The sequence below is a fragment of the Etheostoma spectabile genome, chromosome 4, assembly GCF_008692095.1.
Source record: "Etheostoma spectabile isolate EspeVRDwgs_2016 chromosome 4, UIUC_Espe_1.0, whole genome shotgun sequence".
NCBI lineage: Eukaryota > Metazoa > Chordata > Actinopteri > Perciformes > Percidae > Etheostoma > Etheostoma spectabile.
In genome coordinates, this window is record NC_045736.1 from 24,228,635 (window position 1) to 24,247,559 (window position 18,925).

An 18,925-nucleotide genomic window follows, 5' to 3' on the forward strand; every position below is an offset into this window, starting at 1 on the left:
CAGCCTAAAGAGGCTGACATATTGGCCAGCGCTGTCATAAGAATGACATAATACCTATCCTGACAGGTAATGTAAATAAAGGCTGCTCCACCGCATAGTTGCATAAGCACTTTAACTTTAGCTCATACAACGTAAAACATACTCCTGACATATGGGATATCCCAAGGGAAGTGTTCAGAGTGGTTGGATGTTAAAGATGGAAGTCTGACAATTGAAAGTGGTCTTCTAACATGCTGTAGATGTAACTCTTTATTGCAGCACTCAACCAAAGCATTCAATGGGTTCTGCTGTGTCTACTTGATATGAAGATATTCTTCTTCATTTTATTAAAATAAATCGTTCTGCCCCCCATCTCAGAAAATGCAGACATACTGCATATTTCCAGCACTACAACGTTCTTTCTTGAAAACACAAAACTATTCAAATGTGCGGGAAGTTGTAACTATGCATGTACTTTTCATGTCTCATATGACAATCAATACTGATCATATCAGTATAGTGTGGTAGCTACTTAGAGCCTTTTTTCAGAACTTTTTTTGTGATCAATTTTTTTTTTATTTGTAAGATATAAACATTGACAAACAATTACAAACAATACACTGAGACATGTTGAGACCAGTTGAGGTGGTTCGGGCATCTGGTGAGGATGCCTCCTGGGTGCCTCCCAGGGAGGTGTTCCAGGCATATCCAGCTAGGAGGAGGCCTTGGGGAAGACCCAGGACTAGGTGGAGGGATTATATCTCCAACCTGGCCTGGGAACTCCTCGGGATCCTCCAGTCAGAGCTGGTTAATGTGGCTTGGGAAAGGGAAGTTTGGGGTCCCCAAAACTGGATCCAATACCGGATAAGCAGACAAAGATGGATGGATGGACACTGAGACAAGAACGCGTCCCAGGGCCAAGCAAAAACTATTTACTGTACATAGTAACATTTTCCAAATAATGATTAAACAGAGGGAAAACGGGAAGGAGGGAGACAAAACAACACACGCAGAAACAGACACACACACAGACAGGCACAAGACAAGGGACCAAACACCTGCGCAAGTTAGAGGTCCGTTGTGAAGTCCGGGCTGTACAGGGTGTACAAGGCTACAGCCAGGACCTTACAGAGCCAGAGTTTTCCCTGGGGCACCATTCATCCGTGCCGAGGACAGTTCCAAATAGACCACATCCAGGTAGGAAGGGGTCCACGTGCAGATAGACAGGTTGTGTTGTGTTTTCCAGCCGGTCGCAATTATCCTTTTTGCAGCTTTAAGTCCAGCAAACACAACATGTTTCCAAGTCCCAGAGATCTGAAAGGCTTACAGGTCATTCAGAATCAAAACCTTAACAGTAACAAGCACAGCAACATTAAACAAGGCGGAGATTTCTGATGTATTACTTTTCCAGAACTGAACTGACATGTGTAGATATGTGCCTTAATTGGGCGGAAAGTGTATAAGGGGCTGTTAATTATTTTCATGTGATGCATTTTCACAGGGGTGAGATATGTCCTATGAACTAAACTGTAGTGAATCTGCTGATGGTCTGGATTGCAAGATACTTCTGGAATGTTAGACCATACATAATGCCAGTCGAGATCAAGACCTGGGCAATCACATGCTCAATAGGAAGGGCAAAGTGGCCAGATACCCACCACGAACTGATAAAGCCTAGACACTATACCACAGTTTTGAGGCTGCACATTAAATAACTTCCGACTTGGATGAATGGGCAAAGGCCTATGCCAAGGGACAATGTGTGCCTTGAGTGCCAATCTTAACTGCAGGTAAAGGAAAAAAGAGGAACGTGGTAGATCAAATGTGTTCTGCAATTTAGAGAATGGTAAAAAGCCAACCTAAAAAATGAAAACATTTCACTTAATTTTACATTCCTATGTGGGTATGCTGCTGTATGCTTGAATTTAAGCCATATTGGATATTTACAATGTTGCATCATTATGGCAAAATAGATTTCTAAGTTGGTTGGATCACCTACTCCAGTGTATCTTGGGTGCTTTTACATGTGCATGTGTATGTGGTTGAGCTCAGTCTGGACAAAATCCAAGTTCATTAAATAATTTAGTGCCAGATGTAAAGGTATGTTTAACAAGATGAGATAGATGTTAAAAACTGCTGTGTTCCTGCAAAGTACATCAAAGCATAGGACTTAAATTAATACCAAGGGAGCATGGCATGTGAAGCAGAAGCTCCCCGGCTCAATAACAAAAAAACTCTGCCATGCAGTGAGAGGATAGTTAAATTACCTCAGCGATGAGGAACTGTGTGGTATGCGGACATTTGAAAGTGAGACTATGTCATTTTGTCATTAATTCCTGAGCAATGAAGAGCATATGTCTACTGACGATACCTTTAAAGACCACCTCTTTGACCCATTGGTTTGACTGCATAATAAGTAAATCAATAAATACCCGACTATGGTTAAAAAGGAATGTAAAATCTTCTTTTGGCAATGTTGTCCTGCTATTTTCTTCCTCCACTTCTTGCCTCCTATTCCTGTCTCAGTTCCCTTCAGTTCAAAAGAAAAGGCAGCTGGAGATACTTTACTGGTTAAATTTAAAGGAACTTTTCCACCATTAATAATGAAATTGTATTCGGCTCTCCTCCCCTCTTTCTCACTTCCCCCAGGAACGAACCTGGTGCTGCTACTTAAAACTCTCTCTCACACTTCATTTCTCAACTCTCTTATTCTTATCCTTAGCTAAACCCTCAGTTTTGCATGAGGAAATAAACAAGAGGGGGCAGACAAATTAAACAGATGTAAATGAAGAAAGAAAGACTTTGAAATACAGAGAAAGACAGAGAGAGAGAGAGAAAGGGAGGACGTTATATATTTTAACCAATTTAATTTTCAGTGCCTACACATTCACTTTCATGGTCACCAATTCAGTCTTTCTTCTATTTCAATCTAGCTAAATCTTGTAAGTGGAAATGCAGAGGGAGGTAACTTTGGGCATTATTTCAGGAAAGTGAATAGCTGAAGCCATCAGTGTGAAAGTAGGAATGAATGAGAATAATAAAGATGAAGTATAGATTGAAATTTTGTCTGTTGTCTGTTTGACAATGCACATTGTGTGTGTGTGAATTCTTTCTGTGTGTGAGTATAGCTTGGTTGGTACAGTACATGCAAATATCAGAGCTTGCATGTGCGTATGTGTATACTGCATATATATTCAATCTCACGCATGTGCATATTTTTTGACTCTGAAGTGTGTGGGAGCGAGAGAACATTCACGTCGCCCACCTGGGCTTTAGCTCGGAGCCAATAGAGCTGTCTTCTGAAAAACTCCCTGTTGTTTCTTTGGCGGGTTTGACTGTATCACTTCCTTCTTACTCCTCCTCCTTGACTATTACTCCTCTCTTCTCCCCCGATCTGCTCTGTTCCTCTGTTCCTGACACTCATCTCTTTCTCTCTTCCTGCCTGTTCTATATTTAATCAGCCAGCGAGTGTGGAATTAGTGATTATTTGATGGAATAGTGCTTCTTGGTGTGATGGTGACGTATTTTGTGATTGTGTGTGTGTGGTGTGTGTGTGTGTGGTGTGTGATGTGCGTGCAGATGTGCATGCGTGCATCTCATTTGCACATGGGTGTGTGATGGTATAGTGTATACATGTGCATGGTCACAGGCAGGTGTGAAGCTGTGTGTGTGTGTGTGGGGGGGGGGGGGGTGTTTGGGGTGTGTGTGGTGGGGTGTGGGGTGTATTGTTTATGTAAGCATAAAATCCATTGCATTAAAGGGTTTAGTTAGAATTACCATGTTAAAACGAATTATCACTGCATGAAAAACTGCAGTCCTTTCATTAACTCCAATAAGACCACTGCATTGAGGTGGGAGTGCAAGGGATCCAGCATGAATGCAGGGTCGTCGCGGAAAAAAAATTCAACGGGCTCAACTTTAGCAACAATGCAACATCATTTGTGTTGTGTCACCGGCTCCCAGTATTTCTCTCTTTGTTTTAGACTGAAACTTTGATGCAAAGGATTTGGAAAAGGTGCACGTGCCTTCTTCAGTGTGTATAGTGTACTTTGCTGTATGTTGTCATCTGGACCAATTTTTTGCATTTGAGCTTATGGGGGGAAAGCTAGGCTGTCTATCGGAAGGTGTTGAAATCTGCATTGTAGCCTCTCAAAAGCTCACTAATTAACATGTTATATCTCCTATGTTTAATCCGTACAAAAAACAAAGCACAAAATGTCTCTGAAGTCTCTGCTGGTTGCCTGTCAACCTCACAGTGACTTCTTCATGCCAACGTAGAACCGCAAGTGGTTGTAAAATGTCAAACTTTTCATTTAAATCTCTTTTCTGCCCCCCTCCTGTTCTCAATGATCACCTCCACAGTGATTTTACACAGCCAAACCTATGGCCAAGATCCAATGCAGTATTATTTAGATGGCTCTAAATTTCTGTTATGGATAAATCAGAATGGATGGCTAGGCTTACGACTTGCAAAGTAGCTAAGGCTAGATCTAATTTTAGAGATATGGGTACATCGGCAAAGATTTACAGACATTTCAAAAGCATTGCACATATCCCAACAAAATAGCAAAGAACACTAAACAGTCCTTTATTTATGATGCTATCTTGCTCTACATCGTTGAGAAAGACAAAAACACTTCTTTGGCCGGTACACCTAAATTTTTCCAATAATGACAGCTGTCAATCAAGGTAAGCTAAGGAAGTTTGTGGGTGAGATTGCGTTGTAAGTGACCAGTGCCTCCCTTGGTTTCATTCACATGAGCAGAAATCCACTTTGAGAGCAGAGTGACCTGTAAGAGCGTGTAGTTCCCTCCAGTTTTTGCAAAGCAGACACTCTCTTGCATGTGGTGGCTGCTCTGTGCACTTGCTGAAAAGTGCCATCCTTTGCCTCACCCCATGTTTTGTTTCATGCTCGTAGCTGCCTGTACTTCTCTGGGTTGTTGAATTGGTGCACAAAGACTAATATCTACACTTGTAAAAAAATATAATTTATTGGTGAGCATGTTTTATCGCACTCTGGAGATATGACATAAACCTGACGCCACACAAGCTCACTCACTTGCATATATTTCTGTACGTGTTATCAGACAACTGAATCAGCATAAAATAGTGATTTGATTGCAGCTCACAAATAATTGTTAATCAGACAAACAGTGTTCCCTATGCTGATATGGTAACATGCCAATGAAATCACTATTTTTATATTGCTGTTTGACAAAACAGGACCAAAATACCGACTGTTGATGATTTTTTGGATTCAATCCTTTCACACCAAGAACGACACGAATGTAGATGAAAAGGTTTGCACCATCGCACAATCATTGATTGACCGTGTGTATATACCAAAGAAAAAAACGCATGCAACAATATTGCTTATCCTCTATGGTCATGTTTTATAGTATACCTTTTTACAATGACTGCACTTGGAAACGAATGGTTCTCCATACTTTACCTTGACATCATCAATATTAATGTCTGTTGTTGTGTAACAGTATGAATAGCTGAATTATGACATTGGACACTATGACATCTAATTTGCACATGGGTGTGTGAGGGTATAGTGTATGTACAAGTGTATGTCACAGGCAGGTGTGAAGCTGTATGTGCGTGCAAGCCTGCCTGCAGGCATGCGTGCGTCCGTGCGTGCATGCGTGCGTGCGTGCGTGCGTGCGTGCGTGTGCAAGAAAGCGTGTGAGAGTGCATATGCGTATTTGAACATAACATTAGTTGCATTTCCTCGCAATTTATGGTATGTTTGCCCCTGCTGCTATTTGTGTCTATATTAACATTTGCATATACTGTAAGGTATCTTTCATATGCACAGGCCTTTCAAGTCAGCTCTCTTCTCATACTCACATACACACACACACACACCACACACACACACACACACACACAACACACACACACACACATAGTCGCACACACAGTCCAGCAATATGCAGCTCATGAATACTCCCAATTATGGGAAACCCACTCATCGTCTCCGTACCTCAGTGATGGCTGGAGAAGAGGACAAAAATTGTGCGGGGATGAAAGTTATAGCAGTCTGCCCAGTTTGGAATGTGAGTTTTTGAACTTGTTTTTCTCTTTCTTTTTTTCTATTCATTAGATAAGTGAAAAGCAAAAACCCAGTGATGGCACGCCAGTACGAGCCATGATTTATGTTCACCTCTGGAAAGAGAAAAATAGAATTTATGGCTTTCTCGTCTGGCCTAATCTTCACTATATGCTGCAAAGCTCAGGCAATGCAGTAAGCTTAGACGGGAAGGGAGAGAGAGGCTGAAAATTGTCCTCTACACTTTCTCTAGTTAGCTTTTTTCTTTTTTTTTCCTTCAATTACACCAACTCTACACATTTTGTCCTTGTCATTTTTTTTCCCTCCTGCAAGAAACTGGGAAGGGGACATAAATATACTTGGCGCCCCACAGTAAAGCTTTTACTTTTAAAAATCACACTTTATGCAGGGGGCCTGAAACAGATGCTCGCCCCCAAAAAAGAGAAAAGTTTTTGGGCCCCCCAGCAAACCCTTATGCCTAAAACCCAATTTTCTACACTATTTCATTCCCCCTGTTTTTCCCTTTTTCCCTTTCTCCTGCTCCCTTTGCTCCACCCTTTCGCCCTCAACCCCCCTCCCCAATGGTTTGTTTTTTTTTTAGGAAAAAGCTATTTCCCAGGGAAACCACCAGAGTTTTGGGATTGAAAAGGTTTGTGTTTTTAAAATTATTAACTATCGAAAGGGGGTTTGTTTTTTTTTGTGGTGTGTGTTGTGGTGGGGTGGGGGTGTTGTGTTGTGTTTTGGCGGGGCGGTGGGGGTATTTTTTTTTTCCCTGGGAAATGCCCTTTCTATTAGAAATGCCTTTTTTTGTGAGGCCCAAGCGGTGGGGCGATAATCAAATGATTTCAAGGCTCAAAAGGGACGGTGTGAGATGAAAGGGTTTGTGATGCTCACATTTGGAATTTTTATATAAATGGAAAATGGGAAAATTGTAGACTTTAAGGCGGTGTGCGGTGTGTGTGTGTGGGGGGTGTGTTGGGTGGGTGGTTGTGTGGGTTTTGGTGTGTGCGTTGGTGTGTGGGTGTGTGTGGTGTCTATTTGCACGGGGTGTTGGGGGTATGGTAGGGTTAGGAAGGGTTACGGGCAGGTGTAAAGCTATTGACAGGGGTAAAATCATTTAGGGGGGAAGATGAGGGTTTTTTTTTATACCCAATACAGTGGGAAAAACAGAATACTAAAACTGTCGTTTTCGAAAAGGCTTCCCGGAAAGATAAAAAATTCCATTCCAAATTGATTTTTATCAGGTAAAAGCTGGGGAAAGGGGGAAAAGGAAAAATGGGGGAAAAACAGTTTTGTGCTTAAACCACGGGGGAAAAAACCCACCCCGCTCTTTACTCTTTTGGGCCAAAAAACCCGAAAAGGAGAAGAGGGGGGAAAAAAAGAACGGGGGGAAAAAAAGTTTTTGAACAAGAATAGAAAAAAAAAAAGAGGACTACTTTTCCCTTTTAACCCTCTCTTTAAAAAAACTTTTCAAAAACCTTTCCCACTCTGCCAGCGTTCGGGGGGCCCTTGGGGGCCATTTGAAAGAAGGAGAAAAAGGAAAGAAAAAGAAGGGGGGGTGGGGGGTGAAAGGGAAACCCAAAAAAGGGATTTTAAAAGGAAAAGTTGCTTTTCTAAAACCAAATAGGCAAAAGGGGGAAAAGGAGTGGGGGGGAAAGTGGGGGTGGTGATAACGGCGTTTTTAAATTCGGGGGTTGGAAACCTGGGCTTTTGCCCCCAACTTTCTTCAGAAATTTGGAAAAAGTTTTTCAAAAGCTAATAAGGTCCCAAAAAAGAAACTCAGGGAGAAAAAAAATTGAGATCTTTTGGGCCCCCCTGTGCCCCCAAAAGGGTCAAGAAGGATTCTCCGTTTTGGATAAATCAGATTTGGAGGGTATGTCCTGGTGAACCCTTTGTTTTTTTTGTCTTTTTCATGTTTTTTTAAAGAAATTTCAGTAAAGGGGACTACGCAATGATCAGGGGGTTTGGGCGGGAAAGGGTTTTGTTTCTTTTGTAAATCTTGGGTTTTTCCTTTTTCTTTCCCCTTTGGGGCACAAGTGATTGGGTAGCCCGCTGGGGGACAGGGGAAACAAAAAAGGGAGCAGCGGGAATATAGAAACGGGCCCAAGAAAAAAATGGGGGACTGCTTTTTAATTTACCCCATTTGTTTAAAGAGGGATTTCGGGGTTTATCCAATTGTTTTAGGTGAGTTGAGTGGGGGGGTCATTTTTTTTTTAACTTTTTTAACTTTAAAAATCCCCCTTTAAAAAAAAAGGAATGGGGTTGCTATTGTAATGTGTCTTTAAACCTCCATCAAACCATCAAACCCATTTCTGCAGTAAATGAGATACAATATTTTTGCTTGCATGTTATTGTTCAAAGCAAGTTTTGGTGCAGCGCTTCATCATCTTGCAACATTTGTACAGGAAATATTGATATATGAGGCCCAATGTTTCCATTTGCCATAATGCACACTGCAGCCACATTGTTGTTCTACTAGCCACCTCAGTGCTGCGGTGCAACAACATGCAAAGAAAGCACAGGCCAATTCATAATTCATCTGGATGCTTTTTTTACTTATATTTTTATCGCTGCCTTCCACTCAGCTCTGACTGCAGCGTGCCGCTCAATCCCAGCCCAAACAACTGGGCCAGGCCAACCTGATGTCAGAAAATACTCTTCTCATCCTTGATCTGACATGATACAGATTGTCCGTCTCTGTTTGTCTGTAAAGATGAGAAGGGATAAAGCGGAAAAGAATGCAACAAAAGGAAAGATATTGGGATGTTTTTGCTTTATAGTCGTCTTTACCCTCACACACACACATTGATCTCTCCACAATATGTTTCACTTGAACATCAAAAGAGAGGATTGGTGTTTGGCCATATGTCAGGATTAAGAACCATAGGGAAAGGAAAGAAAGCAAAAATACTCACTGAGATATGAAGACATTACTGGAGATTAAACTTGATTGGAATCCAATTGGAATTTAGCTATTCATCAACTTTCAACCTTGCTGTAGACTGAGCGAAACAGGGCCTGTAACGTCACACTTCATCCTGCGTATTTTTGGATATGTTGTTCTGTCCTTATTATACTTTAAGCGATTCAGTTGGAATTATAAAATATAGAATATATACTGTATATACTGTATATATATAAATATATATATGATGTACACATTATTGTTTTATACTTTTAGCAATTCAGTTGGATTTATAAAATATGGAATTATAAATATATATCCTGTATATACTGTATATACAGTATATATAAATATATTTATGATTTACACATTATTGTATATATATATATATATATATATATATATATATATATATATATATATATATTATATGATGTACACATTATTGTATCAATATCCTAGAATCCGAGTACTTTAACTTTTGGCACTTTAATTTCATTTTGATGCTAATAGTTTGAACTTTGAATTAAAACCTGTATGAGTATTTTTACACTGTCGTATTGCTACTTTTACATCAGTAAAAGATCTGTGAAGTACTTCTTCCTCCACAACAGCAATATATTTTTAACTGCACCTCATGTCCTATTCAGCACCACTGAATAGGACATGAGCGTACATGTCTTTAGCATTGGGTGCATTTAGTAAAATTCCCAACCATAATATAAACAGCAACTGCTTTTCTAGCTCTGTCTGCTGAGTGACTGGTTGGCTGGGGGGAAAAACATTTACCTGGATTAGCCTGTGCACTTGCAAAGAGGATCACTGAGTGTGAGGTGAGGCAACGTCATTTGACTGACTGACCTGAATTCCACTCCTGATGAACACATCTTTTGCCATTGGAAAACAACTTTTCTCCTCACACAAGCTGATTCTAGTTCCATTAGTCACATTACGGCACTTCTCTCTGCAGTCTGCGGTGGTAATGACGGTGGAAGGGTGTGATCTGGCCTTTTGCCACAGATGTTGTAAAATACGTTTGTGCCTCAAGAGGTTGCAAAACTCAATACAATGAAATTTTTACATGTACTGCAGAGCTTTGATGGAAATGTGGGGCTATTCCTTGGGAGTGTAGTGCTTCTGTGAATTAATGTAAAATCAATACTTTTAAAATAGGTTGTCCTCTTTGTGACCACTGGTGAAATCTATTACATGCCTGCTAAATGTTTCTAGTTTTTCAGCTTATCTTGCCACTGAGGGGCCCAGTTTCCCAAAAGCATTTCATGATTATAAGCATATTTGTTCAGCTAATGTTTTCATTGGCATTTTTCCATCCCAACATGAGTGTTGTGCATGCTGAGATCCTTTGGAAAGCAGGTCCAGGTTGAGTTCCAGTGGTTCATTTGACATTATGAATACCGAAATTTGGATGCATTTAGACCTTGTGGTACTGTTCCTGCAGAGAATCTCAACATCCCTTTCAGATTCTTGCTTTCATACACAGTACAATAAGGAATCAGTATATTTATGAACAGAAACCCCACAACAAACCAAACACCTTAATTCAAATGGCACAGAGACAGAAAAGACGTAAAAGAAAAAGGGCCTTTAGCTGCAAAATGTAAAATAGAGCAAGTTTTCACAATAGTAGAAGAGGAATATTATAAAGGCAGCCTTCTTTGCTTCCCTGGGAGAGTTTCATGGAGTGCTTTCTCACTGTGATAATGAAATGACCTGGCCTGCACTGCTCCACTCTCGCACATTCTCTCTTTCTCTCTCTCTCTCTCTCTCTCTCTCTCTCTCTCTCTCTCTCTCGAAGACACATCTGCCATGCAAGGGTGAAAATGAGAAAATCCTACCTCCTCTCCCAAGTTTCGTAAAGCATACTTTCAATATTCTTTTTAACAGACAATGATGACAGTGTGAGTGACCGTGAGTGACTGTGTACCTGTGAGTGTTTTATTGTGGCTGCATGTATTATTTGGTATGTAGTTTTGGAGGCTGGAACTTGCACTGTCTTGAGCAACTTGTAATAAACCGTATTTGAAGCACCTCTGACATAACAAGGTACTAGACAGAAATTCAGTGGATAGAAATCCCATAGAGTTGTCATTGTAGCAGTGTTTTTGTAACTTAATTTCTGTGGTTTGCACGCAGTGAAATCAATACAGTCAGCAGAAAACTCAGATCAAGGACTTCAATTTTGTCCCATTTCAAGGTAGAATCTAATACAGCAAACTATAGTCCCACAATGTTTTCAGCTAATCTTGTGGGCCTCACTAGACATTCAGGTCGTACTAGACTGATTCAGAAGAATGACTCACCAGTTTGGTACAGCACAGGCTGCATGCAGACCATGTATTCCCTTAGCTTCTAGTTAGCAGGGAATCTATGGCAGCACTGAGGCAGAGCGCTGTCATTGAGTTACATAATCAACAGAGGAGTGTAGCAAGAATATGTGTGTGGGTGTGTGTGTGCCCGTGCAGTTCTTTTCGAGCTGTCGATCATGCGGTACACCAAGGCCACTCTAACACGAGGTTGCTGAGGTGGACTTTCAGCAACAATGGAGTTTACTAAGCCTGCATGTGTGTGTGAGCATGTGTGTAGTGTTTTTAAAGTGTGAATAGACTGCTTCATGCACAAGGCTGAGGGAAAAAAGGCACGCTACATGCAAGATATTAAGTTTGTATGCTGAGAGATGAGCCAATTTACCAAACATGTTGACTCACAAGGATACATTTTCATAGTCATTGTGTACACGCGTGTGCGCGTGCATGCATGCGTGCGTGCGTGTGTGTGTGTGTTTCTATGCATGCTTGGATGCATAGGCCTATTTGTGATTTTGCATGCTTGTGCATGAGCCACGCTTTGGTGTAAAAGCATGCATTTCTAGTCATGTAAGCCTGTTTGTGTGTGTACTGTACATGTGTTCATATATGTATGTATGTCTGCTGCTTGGTTCCTTTGTGTGTAAATGTAGATGGCCTTTTTTTCTCATACTGGCATTAGGCCAAAGAGAGCTAAAGATGTATTTTCTGTGTATTGTTTTGCTTGTGCTGCTCAATGATGCCATCTGGCTTTGGCTAACACACCACATACATCCTAGGGGAGCTATCCATGCTAGTCAGCGTCTGGTTTTAACAACTGTTTTGGGATCAGTTGTCCAGTGGGCTGGTACTAAGTCACCCTATTATGAGCAAGATGATACAACTGACCTTGAATCAGTTTATGGGCTAATGGGATAATGGATACTACTTACAGAGAGCCTATGAAACCCCACTCAACTTTCAGTGGCAAAAGAAAATAATGGTTTAAACCCTTAACATTTTTTCAAAATGTATCTGAAAACTGCAGGAGCTGATTAATCTGTGAAGTTAGTTCATAGGATTCTAGGTGTTTCAAGAATTACAGTGGAATAAAAAAAAATAGTTTTGAACTAAAATACAGTACTAAAATAATACAGCAGAGAACAAGGGATGGTCTTTAATGTTTATATCATCTCAGATTTATATTTTATTTCAGCCTTTCTTGGTAGATTTGTTATGTAAAATATATTTACATCAATAAGATGACATCATGTGTGCCATGGATACAGAGGTATGTTTTGTCGTGTGAAGAGTATAGCATCAATAACATTAAAATATCTTGAGATTTTAGGGGTGAGGGAGCTGTAGTTTAATTTCTTATTCAAAGGGAGAGTCCAAAGAAAGAATTAATAACTCTGGACTTGCTTTTTTAAAAGTGAAACATAAATCCAAATAATTGTGGGTCCCTACAATCTTAGTGCAGAGTTAAATAAAGACCAGAAAAAGTACACATAACCTCAGAGGGTCAGTGCCGTCAAATACTGTGCCGGTTAAGACCAGTGCTTGCATAAAACCAGTGGAGGTGGAACGCAATTAGGTCAGATTGAGGCCAGACCATTTGTATGGGTCATGGTAAAACGCTCATATGTATGCAGGCTTATGTGCCCCTTGGGAGCACTGTGCTGACCTTGTCCTATACTCTGATCTATGTCCTCATCTCCCCCCTTGTCCTCTTTTCCTCATTCCTCCCCCCTCTTCCTTTTTATTACCACATTTTTCTCTTCTCAAACACCCCTGTTTTTTGGGGGGGTTTTTACGGTTTTCCATTAGTATCTCTTTTTTGTCTCACCATTTGGTTTCACCCCTCCTCAAATCTCCCTCTTTCTTACCAGCACTGTTTTTATTCACATTCTTCTTTCGTTCATACTTTTTTTACTCATTTTAACTCCCTTTTTCCATTCCCCAGTTCTTTTATCCCCTCTTGTCCTTCTTTTTCCATATCAACAGCCAGTCTAATAAATAATGCATCACAGCACATTAAAAACATTAGTAGGGTTCTCTTGGTTGTCAAAGAGAGGGGGGAGACGAGGAGAGGAAGGAATGGGTAACTCCATTTTAAATAAATGTTATGAAGGATGATGTTGTTTAATATTAGCAGCAGAAAAGCGCCAGGAAAGGGTGAAGGTCCGAGCATTAATTGCGTTTACGTCGTGACATTATGTCCTCATGCTCAAAGGTTTTGCCTTCGATGAATCATCTGAAAGACCAGAGATTCATTAAGATGATGACTGTATCAGCAAACTCTGTAGAAAAGATTTAATGACATTTAGCAAAACACTGATGCTGCATCACACAGAACCTTGACCTTTATCTCCTCCCTTTTCATCCTCAGCTTTCTCCTCTTCTCCTCTCCTTTCCTCTCCTCTTTTCTCCTCTCTCCTCTCTTCTGCCCCTCCCCCCTCCCGCCTTTCCTTCCATTCCTCCTGGCAGTGTGGCGATTGGCATTATTAAAAATTGATTGGCGGCGAGCGTTTAGTAGGGTGGTGAGGCGGAGAGGGAAGGTTTGACAGGCAGGAGTGAAATGAAAGGCGGGCCTCGGCGGACACTATAGAAAGGTCGCACTGGGGGACGGACTGTGTGCATGTGTGCGTGCGTGCGTGCATGTATGCATGTGTGTGTGTGGTTGTGTGTTCACTTGTATGTACAAACTTGTGTGTAAAGCTAAGAGAGGACTGTGGAAGAACATTTTGTAGTGGGGCTTAACTCATACATAGTACTGTATGTGTATTCTGTGTGTATGAGTTGATTTTGCTGTTTGTGTGTGTGTTTGTAAAGACCACATCATATCCAAGTCCAAACAGACACTTCACGATGACACACAAGCATCCAGAGAGGATACACTGTGACAGTAGCTCTGCTGACCCAGAGTTACCTCTCCACCATCCTCCCTCCATCCCTCTTTCTGTCGTTCCCTTCATCCCTCTGCTTATCCCCTTTCCAACCCTTCTCTCTTCTTTCATCTCACATCAAATAATATTTCCAACCCATATTCCCAACTAGCTATTCCCCCAATGGCCATAAGTGCTACAGCTTTGGAGATTTTCAATACACTTTATCTGCAATTTGGCTGAGTGTTTCTAAAAAAAAAAATTGGGGGGAGGGGTGGGGAACCATGCGCTATTACATGAGTACACAGTGCTTACTGGTTGTCTCTTGTTTTCTTCTTTTTCTCTCTTTGTCCTCTCTTTCTCTCTCTGTCACAGATGAATAGACCAATCCAGGTGAAGCCAGCAGATAGCGAGAGTCGAGGAGGTACTGTATGCCCTCACTTCCTTCTTTTCCTGTCCCCCCTCGTCTTCCTTGCTACCTACCTTTCTTTGTTCTAGCCCTACAAACATGCTGCCTGTGCGTATCAGCCTCACCATTATCTGTTACATTAGACGATGCCCTATACCTCGACGCAGGCTGACAGCGTGGCCTGGCCGGACCCTTCACTATTCAGAACGCATTATGTAAACAGTGTTCCTCCTGGCTTCCACTGCCCTTAGCTCCTTTCTTGGAGTTTCATAGTATGCACTGATGCATACATACACAGAAACATGCATGTCACGTCAGGCTTGAGGGGAAAACAGGTCATTTGTTTTTGTCAAACACCTTTAATAACGCTGTCTGCAACAAAGTGAGTCCTATTTGACTCATGTCACAAGTTTGCATCAGCCAAATGAACTGCAGTTTCAATTGACAGATCTGTGTGAATGAAAGTGGATGTCTAGTCTGGTCATTTGTGCCTGGCGTAGGCTACTGTATTGACAGCTAAGACAGCTAAAAGCACATTTTATATGTCTAGACATGTAGTGACCTGCTCCTGACATCAATCAATGGACTGTACAAGAAAAGATTGATGCAGTTTGACCGTTTTTGGCTAGAGTCATTCAAACTTTGCAGTTGTTAATATAATTGGCACCAGAGTGATTCTTCAGTCACAAGAAAGACGAAAAGTGAAGGGGTAAAAACAGGAATAGACCATGCAAGGAGTTGAAGGTTGATAAGCAGAGAGAAGTATAAGGACTGAGAAAGAGGTGTTAGCCTGTAAAGGGGAAAAAACCCTTTAAGGAAAGGAAGAGAGATTGTGCGACATCCTCTTCTATTTAGTTTGGTGGTGCTTTGAGTATGATTGATGGAGCAGGAGGGAACAGAGGCGAGCACCAAGCTCAAGGAAGCAAAGTGCATAGCAATGCATACCGCCCATACCTTTGTCTGTTATTTGGGTCTATTTTTCTCTGTAGTATGTATGTCCTCAGCCCACTCCTCTTCTCCTCATCTATGCTGCACGTTGTCTATCCCTTGGATGTTTTTTTCTCAGGTATGAATGTAAAGCTACATTGTATTGCCAGGGTGTTACATGTTAATTACAGTGTTGGTAGAAGATCTTAGATCCTATACTAGTTCCAGCACACTGTGAAAATATGCATTATTATGTTGTTTATAATAACACGTCACTGTAAGTAGAATTTTACAGTCGTAGCTGGTGGAATTGTGGCTACTTAAAAAAATGTGTTAGTTAGGTAGTTAAGTCCAAAGGTTCCCAGTTTAAGGGTCATGCCCCCTTGTGGCACAACATAAATGAAGTGAATAATGATTTGTAGGGGTAGCAGAAAAAAAATCTGCCACACAGATTATTTTTATTTTGGATTCTGTGAAATAATGGATGATTTGGGCCTAGAACAGTTATCAAGAAAAATAACAATAACATCTGAGAAGTTCAGAAGGAAAAATCACTCTGTGGTGGAACTCATAGACATTTAAAGCACGAGGAGCCCCCAACTAGACACTGTAGTGGTATAAAGCAGCAGGAAATGGGAATACTCAAGTAAAAGGTGGGGGGCCAAACATTTCAAGATGTGTGTGTCTGTTCTGTGTGTACAGCGCAAGGCCAGAGCACAGATTAGTCTTGTTGACTCTGCAAGGACACCCTGTCAGGCAAAGGCAGTGGAGAACGGGTCCTAAACATGCATACACCCACACACACACACACACACACACACACACACACACACACACACACAGATAACCACACTACCCACGTTAATTTTCAGAACACATTCAGAGGCAATTGCACTGAGCTCATTAATTTCCCAACATATACATCCATTTCCACAAAGCTCAGATTCTGTGCAATGTAAAAACAGACGGCCTGGCACACCATCACATCTGCTACTGTTTTGTGCTAACACACTTTCACCGTCTGCCTCACAATTTTCTTCAAATACTCATTCGGTGACTCAATCATGCTGTCAAGGTAAATAATAAACTGATGCTGGACCTCAGTCTGGCTATATCTTATCAAAACCCATAATTGTACAATTTAATCTGATTATGTCATCCTGCAATTCTTTTTGACAGCATAAAAGTTTGTTTGTTGAAAAAAAAAAATTCAAGAAGAGAGATTTGGGTATGGGAGGTTATGTGTTGCTTTTTGTCCACAGAGACTTTTCACCAAATGTTCTGAAATGTCAATATTAAATTCAAGAAACAAGAGGACAGCAGCTGCTATGTGCAAAAGACTGGATGTTATGTGTTTGTGATGAGAAATAATGTAGATCAAGAAATGTGTTAAATTGGTGCTGTGTGATTTAGTAACATGAACAAGTCATTTCCTGTTTTTTCTGATGTAATCCTGTACAGAAAGTAAACATTTGACAAGACAATTGTTTAGCAGTGGCCATGTGTGCATAACTTCCTGAATAACAACAGGTTACCTTCCCATGCAACCCACGTTCATGTAATTGTCTGCTGGATTCAACATAACCTTTGACTTATGCATATTACTTGTTTTTTTCTGTTAGATTATATATATTTTTTTATCTAATTGGTTTCACAGTTAAACTTGCAGCATCACTGTTTTGCAGCAGGAACTAGCATCCTTTATGCATTGCAAATTTAACATAATAACAACCAAATGTGTTGTTACATGTAAACAGAGCCCCCCAGACAAACTTACTGTGGAACTTAACTTAGACTTCCATTAAATTGTAATCATGTTCTGACCTGAGGACAGGCACACCAACGCATCTGTCTAATACCTGGCAGTGACAGGCACAATTCCTTGCAGGTAGCACTTGATGTACAAAAATTGGTTGATTAGCCTGATAAGTCAGACTCATGGATTTTCACACAATACATTGTTAGTGTCAGGTAGATATCATGTCATATTCAACAAATACATCAGTTACCAAGATGGTGTGTGCAGGTGTTGTCTCTCTCTCTCTTTACTAATGTATTCACAACTATGGAAACATAAAATAGGATAGAAGGAAAATTGAAGACCAATTTACCATTAACTGTTTTATTGATCTACAAGGGATTCAAATATTTAAATTTAACCACAGAGTATTTCATTATTCTCTCATGTTAGATGTGGCCAGGGCAATACAGTGCAATGTCCCGACTGTGAGACACCTAAGACAGCACTACAGGGAGATAGGAAGCACAGCTGATCGTCCTTGCAGTGGCAGACCACACCTGCATAGGATCGGTACATCCGAATAGCACACCTGTGGGACAGGTACAGGATGGCAACAACAACCCCTAGAACTGGCCAGTCTGGCGCAGTACATGAGGAGGAAACAAAACTTCTACTACAAAACTTCTAGTGGCAACACCAGATACTGAGGGCTACTTTTGATTTCGACACCCCCCCCCCCCCTCCCCCATTTGTTCAGGGACACATTATTCCATTTCTGTTAGTCACATGTCTGTGAACATTTTCAGTTCATGTCTTAGTTGTTAAATCTTTTCATGTTCATGCAAATATTTGCTTATGTTAAGTTTGTTTAAAATATAAAGCAGTTGAAAGCGACAGGACTTTTTTTCTTGTTGAGTATATAAGCCAAACTGGTTAGTTGGTTTTATTCATTAGCCAGTAACAATATTTAGTTTGTCCCAAAAGGATTTGTTACATACCAGTAGTTATAAACACACATGTACTGCAGGCGACACACGTTGAACTAGCAGTGCTAAACACGATGCGAGAGAGCATCGTGCTGTTACCATCAGACTCTGAGAGCTGAGGGCACGTTGCCAACCATGTTCCCCAAAAGTCTTTGCCAAAAAAAACTTGTCTTGCCTTATACATGACTTCTTCCACTAGAAATTTGTAATGAAATCACGTAAGGGAACTATTAATAAATGTAAAACCAGGTAAACCAAGAAAAAACATGCTACATAATTTAAAATATAAAATGTTTTACAGGCAGTGTTCAGCAAGCACCACTGAATGTGGCATGAGTGAGGACTGCTAAATCAGTGCCACTGAAATATGTCACTAAAGTTAACAGTTTCCTAATTAATTCAGTTAAGCTGTTTGTGTAATATAATTATCGACATCTGTCACTGACTTGTTATGAACATTTTAATTGTTATTCTATTGTTATTGCATTGCTGTTTTTTTCCAAATGGAGCTGAGCACCTACGTATGACCATGAACCCTTTTTTTTAGAATAACATACTCATCAAGAATTTGTAGTTAAGCAAATAGCTTTGAGCCAATGGCTTCATTCAAACCCAATTAAGATCTAAAGATGTGCAAATAAATGGGTGGATAACATATGTTACCTTGGATAACATATAGCCTGCAGTCTGTTGTATCACAAAACATTTTTTATGCATGCAAGTAAGGAA

At 40.6% G+C, this 18,925-nt stretch overlaps 1 protein-coding gene and 1 long non-coding RNA gene across 11 annotated transcripts in view; one reads left to right on the top strand and one right to left on the bottom strand.

Annotated features, from left to right (window-relative positions):
- celf4 (CUGBP, Elav-like family member 4) overlaps positions 1–18,925 on the top strand; it is an 82,019-nt gene that overhangs the window by 47,642 nt on the left and 15,452 nt on the right. For all 10 annotated transcript variants that reach the window (XM_032513620.1, XM_032513610.1, XM_032513613.1 and 7 more), the window contains exon 3: positions 14,509–14,557. In XM_032513620.1, the coding sequence (XP_032369511.1) occupies positions 14,509–14,557 (49 nt within the window). The remainder of the gene's footprint in view (positions 1–14,508; positions 14,558–18,925) is intronic.
- Positions 742–17,868, bottom strand: LOC116687900 (uncharacterized). The gene is made up of 3 exons (XR_004331657.1): positions 17,815–17,868; positions 17,763–17,767; positions 742–752 (listed from the first exon to the last, which is right to left on the bottom strand). It is a non-coding gene; the product is annotated as an uncharacterized LOC116687900 (long non-coding RNA).